Genomic DNA, 18,970 nt, shown 5'->3' on the forward strand with positions numbered 1-18,970 from the left:
TGCTTTTTTAGCATTCATTTTTCTTTTTTTGAGAGATGAAGAAATGACTTGTCTTCTAAAAAACACACATTTCACAGACTATCAAGTGTAGGGTGCAAAATTATTTTACATACTACAAAGAAAAAACAACCACTGACAAAATGTTTTTTCATTGTTTAGGATTTAATGCTCATTGAGGAAGTCTGTTTAGACTCTTAAAATATGCATTTTAATCATGTGTTGCTCTTCTGCGTGCACAAAAAGAAAATGTGTAAGAAATATTAAGGTATTTGTAAAAACTTGTTTCAAGTGTAATCTCTCTGAAGACATTAAATGGCAAACTCAACAGAAGCAGTACAACAGTGGGTGCAACTCAAACAGACAATGCAGCAATGGCAGCTACATCACAACTGCTGCCTATCAGACTGAAGTATGCCATCAGATACTAAAATGTGAAAAACATGAATCTTAGAATTAATGAAATGACATAAGAATTTAATGACACAGCCTTCAATTTAAAACATGCTTTTCAGTTATTTACACCAAGAAGTTATCTGTGATTTAAGGTAATTTTTCTACATACCTTAATTGAATTGAGTTTGTTTATTCTTGGCCTATAGTTGTTTGGATCTCTTCTGAATGTAATTTCAAGCTGAGACAAAAATTTATTCATGCCAGCCAAAAGTGTTTGAGGACTAGGGGAAAAATAAAATCTATCAGTTGTGATTGAATTTTACCCCCCCAGTTTAATTACTTTTGTAGGATGAAGAGTATTACGAATCACTGTTCCCTCTAATTCCCCAATCATAAGTCATCTGGATAACAGTATAGTCACAGTACATTATAAAGTCTATATTCAGAAATGTCTTTGCTTGGACTATGTAGTTTGTTTGGCTATATTTTTATGCAAAACAAACACAGTTTAAAGTGCTTCTGATCTGGAAAGAAAGTCAGTGAGAAGTATTGCTTTAGAAAAATAATTTAAGAATTTCAAATCTAAGATATTTAGGGGAGAAGAGAATTTAACAGAAAAGGTAATATTTATGTTAGAAATTAGGCACAAAGCAATATGTACAACATAATGGTGTTAGTAGTAACACCTTTTAAAATTTCTATACTTTATTCATCTTTTCTCACCCAAACTAGTTCTTAAATCATGTTAAGTCATATCATACATGTGGAATTTTAAGCATTTTGTAAATACAAAGGGAGGATCACTATTTGAATAGCTTTATATAGTCTAAAAAATTTCCCTAACTCTCAAAGAAGTTATGTTATTTTCAGTAATTGATACATAAATTTTAAATAGAAAAAAAAAAGAATTCTAAGAAGTTTAGTACTTCTATTCCTTGGATGAATTATTCAAATAGCAAATCCATTCCTCCCTAAACCAGCAAACATCATGTTGGTATCACATGAACTTGCTGTTTTTACAGGTCAAATGGCTGAATATCAGGAATTTCATACAGTTCAACCTAATAAGGTTTCAGCACTAAAAGTGTAAAAAATTTCTCATAAAAAAAATTTCCCATAAACTAGTGTGAAAGTTCTTTATATTACAAGTACTCTCAATCAAGCCAATAAGGAAAAATGAGAGAAAAAGGGGACGGAGGAGGTAAAATCCTTCGTTTTTAACTCTGCTGTACATTAGTACCAGATATCTGGGGTGTAGTGAGCTTTACCACTAGTGGTGTAAATGGGGCAAATCATGCATCCAAATAATGAAGCAGACAAAACTGAACCTGAAAGAAAAGGTGAGGGGCCCAAAGCGCCACATACTTATTCCCCTGGGTCAGGAGTTTACCATAGTCTAAAAAACGCTATTCTACCCAGGGCCATCCAGTACCGAATATGAATAATCTTGGGAGTTACAAAATCATTTCTAGAATTTCTGGTTATCTCTTTCCTTATTAAAAATGAACACAGTATGACTAATGTCTATATGTTGATTGGAAATTTTAAAATAATTTTCTGGGGAGATTCAAGATGGCAGAGAGTAGGTGGACGTGGAGTTGATCTCTCTCCACGGATGCATCAGGAATACATCCATAGATGCAACAATTCTCACAGAACACCAGCCAAAAACTAGCAGAAGACCTTGGACACCGGAAAGGAGTATAAAGATCCCTGCATAACCGGGTAGGATGGAAAAAAAGAAGGGAGAAGGAGAAGAGGAAGCCGGATGGGACTGCATCCTGGGGCGGGGGAACTGAAGCAGAGGAGAGATTCCCGAATTTGGGGAAACCTCCTCTATGACGGGGAAATTGATTGGGACAGAAGGGAAGCATCTGAGACTGCTGGAAGAGGGTGAAGCTGCTGATCCGTAGCAGACAGGACAGAGTAAGAAATACACAGATGGCCCATACAGTGGCCCTACGTGACCCAGACTGGGACGTGTGTTCACAGGTGTGCAAGGGGGCTGGGAGCTGGTGTGTGGGGACTGGAAAACAGGCCCAGAGCAAGAAGTGCTGTTGGCTGTGGGAAGACGGACTGAGGGGACAGGAGGGAAGAAATCCGCAGCAGGGAATGCCTATGGAGGAAGACTGCACTGCCATGGAAGCAGGGCACTACTGCTGAGTCCCATGCAGGGCCATTATTGTAACCTCTCTCTCCCCACATATCGCTGCCTGCCAACGACAATAAAAGAAGCCCGCTCAGGGCTGGCTCTTGTGTGCTGGCTGTGAGACATAAAAAAGCCCCCTCAGAGCTGGCCCTCATGTGCCTGCTGCCAGGTGTCGGAAAAACCCCGGCCAGGGCTGGCTCTCAGGTGCCTTACGCTGGGCGCCGGAAAAGGCCCTCACTAGGGCCATATCTCTTGAACCCATAGCCGCCGGCTCCCCTGTGCATTTGGTGCCGCTGGGGCTCCCGTGATCCAAGCAGTCATACCACCTCTGCACCCGGTCCTCACAGGGCCAGACCCAAGAGCTCCAAGGCAGCCTCAGGACCAGACTCCTGCGGGCAGACCACACGCAGAGGTGGGGATAAAACCAAAGCTGAACCCCAGGGACGGGGCAACTAAGGAAGAGGATGGAAAATCTTTCCACTGGCAGCACAAGCTGCAGATTAAATCCCCACGATCAGCTAGGAAGACCCTGCGTCTATGGAACATCTGAGTAGACCGATGAGTGTTCCCACAAATGAAAACAGTCCAGCTTTGGCAACTGTGGACTTTGGGGGCAGCACACGCAGGAACTGGGCCACATAAGAGCTGGAGGGGTCCCCAGGCCCACAGAAGGTCCGGAGACCAGCCCAGAGACAGAGGAGGGGTTCCTGGGGAGGTGGAGGGGGGCTGTGGCTCACGGTGTGTGCAAAGACCCTGACAGCGGAGACCCCAGGGAAACAATTATTACTATTAATTTTATTATGTTTTGATTCATTCTGTTGTTGGTTCTAGCTTCTTATTTTGTTTTTGGCTTGCTTTACTTTCTTTTTTTGTTTTGTTGTTTTAGATTTTTATTTAGTCTTTTGGGATCTCTGTGTTTTATAACATATTTTTATCTTTTTTTGGTATATATTTATATTTTTACTTTGCTTTTCTGTTGTTCTGTGTTCTTGTCCCAAATTTTTTTCTTCAATATATATGTTTAATATTTCCATTTCTTCTTTACTTTTCTGTTGTCCTATGTTTTTCCCTTTTTATTTTACTATTTTCTAAATCATTTTTATAGGTTTGTTCGGTTTCCTTGCTTTATTATTCAGTGGGCACACTGCTTTCCTTTTGTTTTTAGGTTATGTGTTTTTGTTAGTATTAATCCTAATTGTTTGATTTCATTTTTAAATTCTTCTATTTGTCTGGTTTTTCTCTTGCTTTTTTTGTTTTATTTGGCTGTTTTGGTTTCTTTTACATGTGTGTGTGTTTCCGTGTTTCTGGTTTTTTTTGTTTGATTTTGTTTTTACCATTTCACCAGGGTTTCATTTGTCTTTTTTTTTTTAATACGTTTTCTATTTTGTCTTTTTTATATTTCTGTTTCTACACTGATTTTCTGTTGTCTTCTTTCCCCTTTTTCTTTGTTTTTTTAATATCATTTTTGTCAGTTTGTTTTGTTTCTTTGCTTCATTCTTCAGTTGGCACTCTGCTTTGTTTTGGGTTTTTGTCAACTTTCTTCTTAATTGTTGATTTCATTCTTGGGTTCTTTTGTTTGTCTGGTTGTTCTCTTCCTATCTGATTTACTTGGCTCTGTTTTGTTTCTTTTGTGTGTGTGCATGTTTCCTTGTTTCTGTTTCTGTTTGATTATACTTCTTACCATGTCTGGGGTTTTGCTAGTCTTTTTTTTTTTTAAATCCCCTTTATTGCCAGGATGACCGACTTGTGGGGTCTTGGTCCCTTGAACAAAAGTCGGGTCTGAGGCTCTGGAGTGAGAGCAACGAGTCCAGGATGCTGGACCACTACAAAATTCCCAGCCCCAGGGAAGATTAATCTCTGAGAGCTCTCACGGAGGCCTCTATCTGAATCCAAGACCCGGCTTCACCCAACTGCCAGCAGCTCCCAGTACTGGACGCCTCACAACAAACAACAAGACAGGAACGCAAACCCACCCATCAGCACACAGATTACCTAAACTCATACTAAGCTCACAAACACCCCAAAACATACCACCTGACACGGCCCTACTCATCAGAGGGAAAAGACTCAGCTTCACCCACCAGAACGCAGGCACCAGTCCCTCCCATCAGGAAGCCTACACAAGACACTGGACCAACCACACCACTGGGCAGAGAACAGAAGCAAGAGGAACTACGACCCTGCAGCCGAGGGAAAGGAGACCTCAAATAGTGTAAATTAGACAAAATGAGAAGACACAGAAGTATCTTACAGGCAAAGGAGCCATCTAAAAACCCACAAGACCAAACAAATAAAAAGGAAATAGGCAAACTACCTAAAATAGAATTCAGAGTAATGACAGTAAAGGTGATCCAAACTGCTGGACACCGCAACAAGAAACATTTAAAAAGGACCTAGAAGAACTAAGGAGCAAACAAACAGTAATGAACAACACAATAACTGAAATTAAGAACACTCTAGAAGGAATCAATAGCAGAATAACTGAGGCAGAAGAATGGATAAGTGACCTGGAAGACAAAATGGTGGAAATAACTGCTGAGGAGCAGCGTAAAGAAAAAGAATGAAAGGAAGACAGTCTCAGAGACTCTGGGACCACAATAAATGCACCACCATCCGAGTTATGGGGGTCCCAGAAGAAGAAGAGAAAAGGGTCTGAGAAAATATTCTAAGAGATTGTAGTTGAAAACTTCCCTAACATGGGAAAGGAAATAGTTACCCAAGTCCAGGAAGCACAGAGTCCCATAGAGGATAAACCCAAGGAGAAACACACCAAGACACATATTGATCAAACTAACAAAAATTAAATTCAAAGAAAAAATATTAAAAGCAGCTAGGGTAAAACAAAAAATAACATACAAAGGAACCCCCATAAGGTTGTGAGGTGATTTTTCAGCAGAAACTCTACAGGCCAGAAGGGAGTGGTAGGATATACTTAAAGTGATGAAACAGTAAAACCTACAACCAAGATTATTCTACCCAGCAAGGATCTTATTCAGATTCAAGAGAGAAGTCAAAAGCTTTACAGACAAGCAAAAGTTAAAAGAATTCAGCACCACGAAACCAGCTTTGCAGCAAATGCTAAAGAAACTTTTCTAAGCAAGAAATAAAAAAGAAGAAAAAGACCCACAAAAAAACCCCTGAACAATTAAGAAAATGGTAATAGGAACATACATATCGATAATAACCTTGAATGTAAATGGATTAAATGCCCCAACTAAATGACACAGCCTGGCTGAATGGATACAAAACAAGACCCATATATGCTGTCTACAAGAGACCCACTTCAGACCTAGGGACACATACTGACTGAAAGAGAAGGGATGGAAAAAGATATTACATACAAATGGAAATCAAAAGAAAGCTGGAGTAGCAATACTCGTATCAGTTAAAATAGACATTAAAATAAAGACTGTTGGGGCTTCCCTGGTGGCGCAGTGGTTGAGAGTCCGCCTGCCGATGCAGGGGACACGGGTTCGTGCCCCGGTCCGGGAAGATCCCACATGCCATGGAGCAGCTGGGCCCGTGAGCCATGGCCACTGTGCCTGCGCGTCCGGAGCCTGTGCTCCACCACGGGAGAGGCCACAACAGTGACAGGCCCGCGTACCGCAAAAAAAAATTAAAAATAAAAAATAAGAAAATAAATAAAGACTGTTACAACAGATAGGGAGGGACACCACATAATGATCAAAGGATCAATCCTAGAAGAAGATATAACAGTTATAAATGTTTATGCACCCAACATAGGAACACCTCAATACATAAGGCAAATGCTAACAGTCATGGAAGGAGAAATCGACAGTAACACAATAATAGTAAGGGACTTTAACACCCCACTTATACCAACGGACAGATCATCCAAACAAAAATAAATAAGGAAACATGAGCTTCAAACGACACATTAGACCAGATGAACATAACTGAAATTTATAGGTCATTCCATCCAAAAACAAAGGAATACACTTTCTTCTCAAGTGCACACGGAATGTTCTGCAGGATAGACCACATCTTGGGTCACAAATCAAGCCTTGGTAAATTTAAGAAAACTGAAATCGTATGAATCATCTTTTCTGACCACAATGCTAGGAGACTAGATATCAATTACAGGGGAAAAAACTGTAAAAAATACAAACACATGGAGGCTAAACAATACGCTAGTAAACAACCAAGAGATCACTGAAGAAATCAAAGAGGAAATCAAAAAATAGCTAGAAACAAATGACAATCAAAGCACGATGACCCAAAACCTATGGGATGGAGCAAAAGCAGTTCTAAGAGGGAAGTTTATAGCAATACAATCCTACCTCAAGAAACAAGAAAAATATCAAATAAACAACCTACCCTTACACCTAAAGCAATTAGAGAAAGAAGAACAAAAAAACCCAAAATTAGCAGAAGTAAAGAAATCATCAAGATCAGATCAGAAATAAATGAAAAAGAAATGAAGGAAACAACAGCAAAGAGCAATAAAACTAAAAGCTGGTTCGTTGAGAAGATAAACTGATAAACCATTAGCCAGACTCATCAGGAAAAAAAGGGAGTAGACTCAAGTCAACAGAATTAGAAGTGAAAAAGGAGAAGTAACAACTGACACCACAGAAATACAAAGGATCATGAGAGACTACTACAAGCAACTATATGCCAATAAAATGGACAACCTGGATGAAATGGACAAATTCTTAGAAAAGTACAACCTTCTAAGACTGAACCAGGAAGAAATAGAATACATGAACAGACCAATCACAAGTACTGATAGTGAAACTGATTAAAAATCCTCCAACAGCGGGGTTCCCTGGTGGCACAGTGGCTGAGAGTCCACCTGCTGATGCAGGGGAAACGGGTTTGTGCCCTGGTCTGGGAAGATCCCACATGGCACACCTGTGCTCCACAACGGGAGAGGCCACAACAGTGAGCTGCCCATGTACCACAACAACAACAACAAAAAATCCTCCAACAAACAAAAGCCCAAGGCCAGATGGCTTCACAGGCGAATTCTATCAAACACTTAGAGAAGAGCTAACACCTATCCTTCTCAAACTCTTCCAAAATACAGCAGAGGGGGCAACACTCTCAAACTCACTGTTTGAGGTCACCATCACCCTGATACCAAAACCAGACAAAGATGTCACAAAAGAAGAAAATTACAGGCCAATATCACTTATGAGCATAGATGCAAAAATCCTCAACAAAATACCAGCAAACAGAATCCAACAGCACACTAAAGGATCATACACCATGATCAAGTGGGGTTTATCTCAGGAATGCAAGGATTCTTCAACATACACAAATCAATCAATGTGAAACACCATCTTAACAAACTGAAGGATAAAAACCATATGATCATCTCAATAGATGCAGAAAAAGCTTCTGACAGAATTCAACACCCATTTATGATAAAAACTCTCCAGAAAGTGGGCATAGAGGGAACCTACCTCAACATAATAAAAGCCATATATGACAAACCCACAGCAAACATCATTCTCTATGGCGAAAAACTGAAACCATTTCCACTAAGATCAGGAACAAGACAAGGGTGCCCACTCTCACCACTATTATTCAACATAACATAGTTTTGGATGTTTTAGCCACAGCAATCAGAGAAGAAAAAGAAATAAAAGGAATCCAAATTGGAAAAGAAGAAGTAAAACTGACACTGTTTGCAGGTAACATGACACTATACATAGAAAATCTTAAAGATGCCACCAGAAAACTACTAGAGCTAATCAATGAATTTGGTAAAGCAGCAGGATACAAAATTAATGCACAGAAATCTCTTGCATTCCTGTACACTAACAATGAAAAATCAGAAAGAGAAATCAAGGAAAGACTCCCACTTACCATCGCAACAAAAAGAATACCTAGGAATAAACCTTCCTAAGTAGGCAAAAGACCTGTACACAGAAAAGTACAAGACACTGATGAAAGAAATCAAAGATACAAAACAGATGGAGAGATATACCATGTTCTTGGATTGGAAGAATCAACATTGTGAAAATGACTACACTATCCAAAGCAATCTACAGATTCAATGCAATCCCCATCAAATTACCAATGGCATTTTCCACAGAACTAGAACAAAAAATTTCACAATTTGTATGGAAACACAAAAGACCCCGAGTAGCCAAAGCAATCAAGAAAGAAAAACGGAGCTGGAGGAATCAGGCTCCCTGACTTCAGACTATACTACAAAGCTACAGTAATCAAGACACTATGGTACTGGCACAAAAACAGAAATATAGATCAATGGTACAGGATAGAAAGCCCAGAGATAAACCCACGCACATATGGTCACCTTATCTTTGACAAAGGAGGCAAGAATATATGATGGAGAAAAGCAGCCTCTTCAATAAGCGGAGCTGGGAAAACTGGATAGCTGCATGTAAAAGAATGAAATTAGAACACTTCCTAACACCATACACAGAAAGAAACTCAAAACGGATTAAAGACCTAAATGTAAGGCCAGACACTATAAAACTCTTAGAGGAAAACATACGAAGAACACTCCATGACATAAATCACAGCAAGGTCCTTTTTGACCCACCTCCTAGAGAAATGGAAATAAAAACAAAAATAAACAAATGGGACCTAATGAAACTTAAAAGCTTTTGCACAGCAAAGGAAACCATAAACAAGACAAAAAGACAACTCTCAGAATGGGAGAAAATATTTGTAAACGAAGCAACTGACAAGGACTAATCTCCAAAATATACAAGCAGCTCATGTAGCTCAGTATCAGAAAAACAAACAACCCAATCCAAAAATGGGCAGAAGACCTAAATAGACATTTCTCCAAAGACATACAGATTGTCAACAAACACATGAAAAGATGCTTAACATCACTAATTATTAGAGAAATGCAAATCAAAACCACAATGAGGAATCACCTCACACCAGTCAGAATGGCTATCATCAAAAAATCTACAAACAATAAATTCTGGAGAGGGTGTGGAGAAAAGGGAATCCTCTTGCACTGTTGGTGGGATTGTAAATTGATGCAGCCAATATAGAGAACAGTATAGAGGTTCCTTAAAAACCTAAAAATAGTACTAGCATATGACCCAGCAATCCCACTACTGGGCATATACCCTGAGAAAACCATAATTCAAAAAGATTCATGTAAATATTCCTGCAATGAACACTGTGGTACAACTGCCAGGATATGGAAGCAATCTAAATGTCCACAGACAGATGAATGGATAAAGAAGATGTGGCACATATATATCATGGAATATTACTCAGCCATAAAAAGGAACAAAACTGAGTTATTTGTAATGAGGTGGATGGACCTAGAGTCTGTCATACAGTGAAGTAAGTCACAAAGAGAAAAACACATACCGTATGCTAATGCACATATATGGAATCTAAAAAAACGTTAATGATGAACCTAGTGGCAGGACAGGAATAAAGACACAGACGTAGAGAACGGACTGGAGGACATAGTGGGGGGAAAAGGAAGCTGGGACGAAGTGAGAGAGTAGCACTGACATATATACACTACCAAATGTAAAATGGATGGCCAGTGGGAAGCTGCTGCATAGCACAGGGAGATCAGTTCGATGCTTTGAGATGACCTAGAGGGGTGCGATAGGGAGGACCGGGGGGGGGGGAGGCTCAAGAGGGAGGGGATATATGTATACTTATAGCTGATTCAGTTTGTTGTACAACAAACTGTTGTACAACAGAAACTAACACAACATTGTAAAGCAATTATACTCCAACAAAGATTAAAAAAAAAAAGAGCCAGCCAACTTGAAATAAATAACTAAATAAAGTAAGTTTCTAAGTGTTGGAACTTAGTTTAGAAAATAGTTTTACCTGTTTGCAAGTGTGTTCTTAGATGGAACACCATCAAAAACAATGACTCGATCTGCTAGATAGGTGGCCATGATGAAGTCATGTTCCACAACAAAGGCTGTCTTCTTAGCATGGAGTATGAAACTAAAACACATGATTTTGAAAAGCTTTATATCATCATATTCAAACACTATATTAAGCACTTTTGTCTGCCACTACACACGATCACAGGTAATACTCTTTATGAATGGGACATTACCGTTTGACAACTCGAGCAGCCATCAATCTTTGCTCAGAATCCAAATATGCAGATGGTTCATCAATTAAATAGACATCAGCAGGTTTGCCCAAACAAAGAGCTAAAGCTACTCGCTGCAGTTCACCACCAGATAATGTTTGCACCTATTTGCAAAAGAAGTTCAGTAAACCATGTAGAGACATCCAAAGTTTAAAATAATAAAATGATAAAACAACAAAAATTATTTTAGAGTACCTCTTGATCGATGATGTTTTCAATTTGCAGAGGCTTCATTACATCAGTCACAAATTGTGGATGAGTGTAAGCATCTCTGATCTTTTCATGTAGTAGCTGGCGAACACTTCCCTTATTTAATGGAAAAATGGAATTATTTAATGGAAAAGTATAGTATTTAATGGAAAAGTACTGAAATTTTATTTCAGTATAGAACTACTCTAATTTTGAATCTTGAGAAAGTTAAGCTACACAGCAAAAGTATATCAATTTGCCACCAGCAGATATCGATAGTATTTTGATGCTTATCCATCAGCTATGACATGTTTTGAGACTTTAAAAATTAAAAACCCACCATGTCCAAGTTAAAAAAAAAAACCAAAATCTTAAAATTTGAAAGTAGTAAATGATAAATGTTTCAGAGAAGAAATCATTAGAGACTAGGAATACTTCTAAAGGTCAATATGGATATCAACTAATCTTAGGCAATCTGTGAGCTAACACAAAATGCACAATAATATGACAGGGATAAATTTAAGATGTCTTTTAACTTGTTATTTGAGAAGAGGGCTGAGTTTGAGAACTTAAAAGCTAAGCTTATAGAAAGTATCAATGATAAAATTTTCATTGTAAGCCACGCCGTCTCAAATATTCCCAACATGAGTGAGTACTGAGCATAGATACTGTAGTTAATAAGTTCATTACAACACCTGCAGAAATCAAAGGAGGTTAATTTCATGTTTTAAGGCTCATCCATATTGTAACATGTATCAGTGTTTTATTTCTTTTTATGACAGAATAACAGTGGCTCTACCATTTTTCATTCCCACCAGCAACATATGAGGTTCTAATTTCTCTGCATCCTCAGCAATACTTGTTATTGTCTTTCTGCTTTAAGTCATTCTAATGGATGTTATGTGGTCTCTCAATGTGGTTTTGATTTGCATTTCCCTAATGACTAACGATGCTGTACATCTTTTCATGTGTTTATTGGCTATCTGTATATTTTCTTTGGAAAAATGTCTATTCAAATCCTTTGCCCATTTAAAAATTGAGCTGTAACAGTTCTTTATATATTCTGGATACGAGTATCTTATTAAATATATGATTTGCAAATAATTTCTCCAGTCCTGTGGGTAACTTTTCACTTTCTTGATGTCATTTGCAGCACCAAAACACATTAAGTTTTTGAAGATTTATTTTGGAAAAAGATGCCAAACAGACTTTAAAAGAGTTTCCTAGTAGTGGAAATGAATAAAGAACTGTAGTAGTCCTAAGATCTTCCTTAGCCACCTTATTACACCTGTACAGAAACTAATTTGGAGAAAATTTTTGATATAGTGTAAGATTAATGCTCTAGGTATACATACATATAAACTCTTCTTCAATAACAAAATAACAGAATAACTCACGGTTGATTTGGGACTGATTTTCTGTGGCTTATAACTGACATTTAAAACTGGTACTTCCCCTGCAAAGTAATACAAATAAATAAGACACTGAAAACGGCCCAGATCTTTAAAGTTTACTATGTGGAACAGAGTAAAAAGACTCAATATTACAACAGTACCTCCTTCATCAGGTTTAAGTCTCCCAGCAAGCATTCTGATAAACGTCGTTTTACCAGTACCTGGCAACAACACAACATACAAGAAATTGACTTGAAAGATGCTTCACATTTACAGTAAATCACTAATGTACTACTGGGTTTTAACTGAGAAATTAGTTTTGAACAAATACACTGACACTACTGAATTCTGAAGGTTATATAGAAAAATACTTGAACTTTCATGATTCATCTCTCAAGTATCATTCTAAACTAATTAGGAGGAATATAGACTAAAGTTTATGACGGCCATTTTAACAAACGGTGGTCTATAAAGTCTTGGGTTAGTTCTTGAAAGACTTATTTAGCTAAAATATCAATGCACACAATTTACTGTTAAGACAGGACAATAATTGTTATGGTTGATACCATCATCATAAAGGCCAGTTACATGAAATATTTAATTGCAACCAAGCTCAAAATTCCTGTTAACTAAAAACTGATACATTGCAACAATCTTCATAAAATTTTTTTCTTCTACAGTTTTGTAAGCTGTAAGTACACAATTCAAATCTTTTTCTAAAAATCATGAAAGCCATACCAGATATTTGGCACTCGAATTCATCTCATAACTATATTTATGACGATAATCTATTACTAAAAAGTGTTGGTAATACAACTATTTACAAAGTTAGATTAGCCTAAATTTAAATTAAGAAAGGTTCCAAGTGGAGGAATGCAAGAAAAACATTTTAAACTAGACTGCTTCAGAACTACCAATTTATCCTTTCCTTCCTAGTCAGTTTCTAAGATGAATAAGTGCTATTCATATCAATTTATACATAGAAAAACGAGCTTAGAAAAAATCTTATTCTCACTGAAGGTTATGAAAACAAAATAAGAAACATGAACTCGATTAAATGACAGATTAAATCATATGTTGTCACAAAATGTGAACTACACTGAGAAATGTAGGAATTCAATCCAGCTCCCAGACCTATAACTGAGTCAAAGTTTTTCACGGAGTAATTAACACTCAGTTACTGGATAAACAGAACAAACTTCCGAATATCACAAAATAAGGAAAACTTACCATTTTCACCCAACATCACCATGATTTCAGAATCTGTAAACTCTCCAGCTACAATTGCTAGCTCAAACTCTCCCATCTTTTTCTTCATTCCAGGATATTTATACATACACATCTTTTTAACTTCTTCTTCATTTGCTGTCTCAGCTACTTTAAAAACAAGTGATGCATCTCTGAATCTCAAGTTTTCTGTTGGAACGTAGCCATCCAAAAAAATGTTTATGCCTGTTGGAAAGTCATTGAAATAAATTAGTAAAGACCACTTAAAGACTAAACTTTTTCCACAAAAATAAATGATCATGTAAAAGCCAAAACCCTAGGCTCTCTTGTGAGCAATCTATGCATAGATTTAAATTTCTGTGGATTTATAGCATGCAGTGTGACAACAGTGTTTCATGTACCTAATGCCAAGTTTAAGTAATTCATGTATGCCTATATACACAAAGCATAACTTTTCATTATTACGTGATTTTTGTAAGATTTTTTCCATCAGATTTTATGTGAAAGCCTATGATGCCATTTCTTCTGTATTTTAAAATAAAAAATTGTAATTTTTCTCTACAAAATGATAAGTAGGTAAAATGGAATATTTTCAGATTGACATAAAATAAATTAAAATAGTTAGAGCAATAATTTTTTAAAGATGATTTAAGTTACGAATATTCATTTTCATGGGAGACATAACCATACGTTCAAGTTATGATTTACTGCATTTGTTTTCAGATTAACTTCCCAGGTTTGAAAGAAATTTATAATAACAAACTATTTCATTAACCTTTTTTTTGGCTTCACTGTACAAAAACACCATTATCTAAACAGATTTTAATAACTGAAAGTAAACTAACATACTGTACATGAAAATTCCTCCATGCTGCAGCTGTTAAGAACCACAATGGCAGGTGCACAGAAATGGAAAAGTGGATTATTTGGGAAACAGTGAAAAGATCTGTTTTTAAAGTGTTTACTATTTATAAGAGAAGGACAGTAGGTGAAGTTCCAGAAGGTCTTGAAAGAAAGTCTAAGGATATTATTCATGTCATCTGCAATTAAGAACCACATCTAGGCCTTTTCAGCCTAGAACGCAGGTGTTCAACAAATATTTATTGACAGAATAAATAGATGTTTGTTCTGCCCAAATTAGCATTTTTATATCTTAAACTATTTAAAAATTACAAATGTGGGGTTAAAAAGATTAAAACCAGAAATTAAATAAAAATATAAACTTGAAGGAAACTTAGTGGCCATTTAGTCCAAGTGCCTAATTCACCAGGTAAGAAAATGAAAGCTCAGAGAAGTGACTGTGGAAAAAACACTAACAAGTCAGCTTTATACATTAATACTGCAATGTCTCTCTTGCCAATTTAAAAATGAGTTCAAGCAAAAATTCCTTTACAATTCATAAAGAGCTTTTACATATAATGTGTTAATTTCAGTATATTAAAGGAAAGCAGAAAGATTAAGTGCAGTTTGTTACTTGAATTGTTTTAACAGATAGGGTACATTAAAAACCTCACCAGGAACTACTTCTTGGCATAGGCTTTAGACATGGCATCTATAAATGGAATTATGAAAAGTGATTGCCAGGTACCCATGTCATTATCATCAATGCGATTCTAGAACTACTTTAGGCAGAGTAGGCATTCAATAAATACTTGCTAACTGAGGAGAATAAAACATTAATTGCTTCTGATATCATCTCTTAAGACTACTGGAAAGAAAACTGGGAAATCTCACAAATTTTCCCTTAAAATACCTACCTATCTCAAATGTATAGATAGGGACGTGAGAGCAATTCCTTCCCCACATCTTAAACTATTTATACACTTTTTATAAATTAAAAGATACCACTGCCTTTTTATGCAGAGTATGATGCAATATAATTTCTTTCTCCAAAAGTTTCTTAGGTAACTCAAAAGCAATCTCTTTGAAGAGACAGCTTTAAAAAAAAAAAAAGAGCCTGTTCAACCTAGGGAGCTATAAGGCTACATGAATACTTATTCTTGTAGAATATGGTATTTTTTCAAGATATGGACTAAGTAGTTCTTTTAGGTGTTCTAGATTGCCAGCTTAAGGCATAGCTGGAGAGAAGAAATGTAAAAAAGTAAAAATAGGAATGAGGAAGCAATTAAGAAAGAAATTAAAAGGAAGAAGGTGTATGAGGTAGAGAGTGCACTGATTCTGTTTCAAGAGCCACTTAGTGGTAGGCTAGTTTTTACTTTTGCCTAACTTGCTTAGGGAAGAGACATGGAAAACAGACCAGAGAGTCCCTCTTTCCTGAAAGTAGAAGGAATAAGTGAAAATACACTTACTAAGCTATTTTATTAGAATTTTAGTCACTTACTAGACTATAATATACTTAACTATCTTATTAGACTTTTGTATAGTCTTAGTTTCACAAACTTAGGATACAGATAAATTTGAAACATGAAAACAAGATGAGCACTAAATCAATTTTAAGAGTTTTCCTACTGGTATTGGCCCGTCAAAGATAAAGCTGAACATGACAAGTAGTACAGTGATGCTGCAGAGGCCAAAATATAAAAGAAACTTTTAATGTAGCAAATAAATAGTGAAAGTGATAGAGCATTTTTACCCACAACAAAAACTTCTACAAAAAGACATAGGTTATGTTTAACAACTGATGTATATAACCTTATATATGTATATTCTATTGTGAGATTAAATTCCTTAAGGCCAGAGTTTTGGATAAGTAATATGACAGCAACACTTAACTACTTAGCATCAACAGCAATACATTTTCTAAGCATTAGAGTGAAAGAGAATACAGCATTGTGAAAAGTTTTTCAAGTTACCTTCTCTTACACTAAAAGGCATAGTGACAACACCATAAGCACTTGGTACGCCATATAAACAGCAGATGAAGTCAGAGAGATAGTCTAATACACTTAGATCATGCTCCACCACAATGATATATCTGAAAATCAATATAGATTTTTTATTTTAAAATGTAATATAATATATATAATTAAAATATTTAATTATAATGAAAACTTTTACATAGTTTTTTAAAAAACTACAGTGTAAATTTCAGGAAGACAGATATATTTTTAAAAAATTAACCGTAAAGACCACATTAAGCTTAAGTTATAAAACATTTTCTTTAAGACTCATTATTAACGTTCATATTTCAAATTGTTTTCTTAAACTAAAAGAAAAGAGTTAACATGAAATAGTGTATGAATGAAATAAATGTTTTGTTAATAAACTTTAAAATAAACTTTACAAAGCAGAAACAATTATAATAGATTTAAATCAGACCTATTCTAAACTGTTTATTATGCTCTTCAATTTATGCATTAAACCCTTCTACTTGTCCTGTCTCATGCTAGCTGTAGTAAGGAATGCACAGAGAATACAACAGAATCCTCAACCTGAGAATTTTCACTTCAGTTGTGGAGACAAGGAATAGATATGAAACAATACCAAAAAACACTACGTTAGCAAAATGTTTTTACAGGTAATAAAAATCTAGTGACGGTAAGAAAGAAAATAGGTTAGTGTGTGTACTGGAGCACTTTATAAACGGGATGGGCTATGACATGACTTTTCAAGTGGTAAGAAAAATGTATTGCTAGTATAGAAACTATTAGGCAAATAATAATCATAAAGCTTTTACACATCTTATTCCTATTCAACTTAGCTCAAGATGTTCAAAAAGCAATGTCCTACAGACACCTAAAATTCTTTTTTTTTTAAACATCTTTATTGGAGTATAATTGCTTTACAATGGTGTGTTAGTTTCTGCTTTATATAAAATTCTAATTTATCAGCTTCCTGTACAAATAAAAACTAACCAGCCATATTTTTATTGATGGAATCACTACTCCCATAAAAAAAAGACTCAATTTTATTTGCAATCATATATTGTTTAAATTGTCAAGCATGTCTAATTCATTCTTTTCTTTCTCTATCTAGATTCTAATTCAGGCTCTCATTTCTATCAATATTGTTATAGGCTTTTAACAAACCTCATTTTCTTCAGGTCCCCAGATGTGGCTCTCAGTTCCAAATGAAACACATAACATCTTCAGACTTTAAGACCTTCCAAAACTTTAGCTACTATAGATCTTCCTCAATTTATAAGGTTACACCTGATAAACCCATCGTAATTTGAAAATGCATTTAATACGCCTAATCTAACAAACATCATACTTAGCCTAGCCTACCTGAAATGTGCTCAGAACACTTATATTAGCCTACAGTTGGGCAAAATCATGTAACATAAAGCCTATTTTATAATAAAGTGTTGAGTATCTCACGTAATGTATTGAATACTGTACTGAAAGTGAAAAACAGAATGGTTGTAAGGGTACCAGCTGTTTACCCTCGTGCTCATGTGGCTGACTTGAAGCTGTGGCTTGCTGTCATTGCCCAGCATCAGAAGATAATATCGTACTGCCTATCGCCAGACCGGGAAAATATCAAAATTCAAAATTTGAAGTACAGTTTCTACTGAATGTGTATTGCTTTCACAATATTGTAAAGTCGAATAATTGGTCAACTGAACCACAGCATCTGTATTTCTTTTATTTCATTTATATATAGGACACACTGAAAAATGGCTCTTTGCTTGTTTCCTGAATAATCTACCCTTCTATCCCTGTGTGTCTAAGGGTGGTCTATCATTTCAATGGTCTAAAATCCTGCCTAAAATCCTCACCTGCTGAAATTCTACATAACCCTTTCATGGTTCACCTCCAATTCTACCTCTAGTAGGAACACCCTTCTTAATATGCAAATAAACTTTTGCCCACTGTTGAATGTGGTGAGCATCAATAAAAATGGCAAATCACCCAAGTGGGCCAATATTTATCCTGCCTTGGTATCTTTATTGGCAATGTTCCATTATCTGGAATAATTCTCTGCTTTTTTACCATTAAAATCTTCAAGGCCAAGTATAAGGCAGCATAGTTATTATCTAGTGGCTTTTAATGTGCTTTGAAAAGAAGAAAAAAATAAGTCACACCTCCTGCCTTCCCTACTTTCAAATGGAGCTTATGCAGAAGTCCAAAATGTTAAAAAAGATTTAGGAGAGCCACTCTAATTTTCTGAGGGTTTGGGAAGAAACAATAATCTGCAACATGAGAAATGTATGCTATGAAAATTTACACCCTACACTTAATTTTGGGTTATCTGTTGGTTTTTAATCTTCCTCTCGCATTACTGTTCCCCTCTCTAATCCATCCTCTATTTCTTGTTGTTTATCGGAGGATATGATCTTCAGAATCTTTTTACAGCATTAAAGACTGAATGTATGCCTTGATATGTTGTAGAATTTCAGGATGCAGATATACTTCCTGTAACTTTTTATTATCAGTCTATCACTACAAAGAAATTATTTTGACCCTATACCCATAAAAATGAGACCCAGCACATCTGAGAAAATCTAACAATCATTTTCTTCACTTTGTCAATCTAACCTGTTTTGGCATGTTATCCCTTTTGCAACTATGGTTACTGCCCTCTCATAATATAGAATGTAGTGATTTGGCTGAATATTGAAATACA

The 18,970-nt window shown here is 36.1% G+C and overlaps 1 protein-coding gene across 1 annotated transcript in view; it reads right to left on the minus strand.

Annotated features, from left to right (window-relative positions):
* The window catches only part of ABCE1 (ATP binding cassette subfamily E member 1), a 37,651-nt gene that overhangs the window by 4,234 nt on the left and 14,447 nt on the right, over positions 1–18,970 (minus strand). Inside the window, exons 10-17 of the mRNA XM_082838923.1 lie at positions 16,255–16,376; positions 13,445–13,666; positions 12,376–12,435; positions 12,218–12,276; positions 10,827–10,937; positions 10,593–10,735; positions 10,355–10,477; positions 563–674 (exon numbers count right to left, since the gene is read on the minus strand). Of these exons, the coding sequence (XP_082695049.1) occupies positions 563–674; positions 10,355–10,477; positions 10,593–10,735; positions 10,827–10,937; positions 12,218–12,276; positions 12,376–12,435; positions 13,445–13,666; positions 16,255–16,376 (952 nt within the window). The remainder of the gene's footprint in view (positions 1–562; positions 675–10,354; positions 10,478–10,592; positions 10,736–10,826; positions 10,938–12,217; positions 12,277–12,375; positions 12,436–13,444; positions 13,667–16,254; positions 16,377–18,970) is intronic.

The sequence above is a fragment of the Leucopleurus acutus genome (assembly GCF_964270905.1).
Source record: "Leucopleurus acutus genome assembly, chromosome: 4".
NCBI classification, from domain to species: Eukaryota; Metazoa; Chordata; class Mammalia; order Artiodactyla; family Delphinidae; genus Leucopleurus; species Leucopleurus acutus.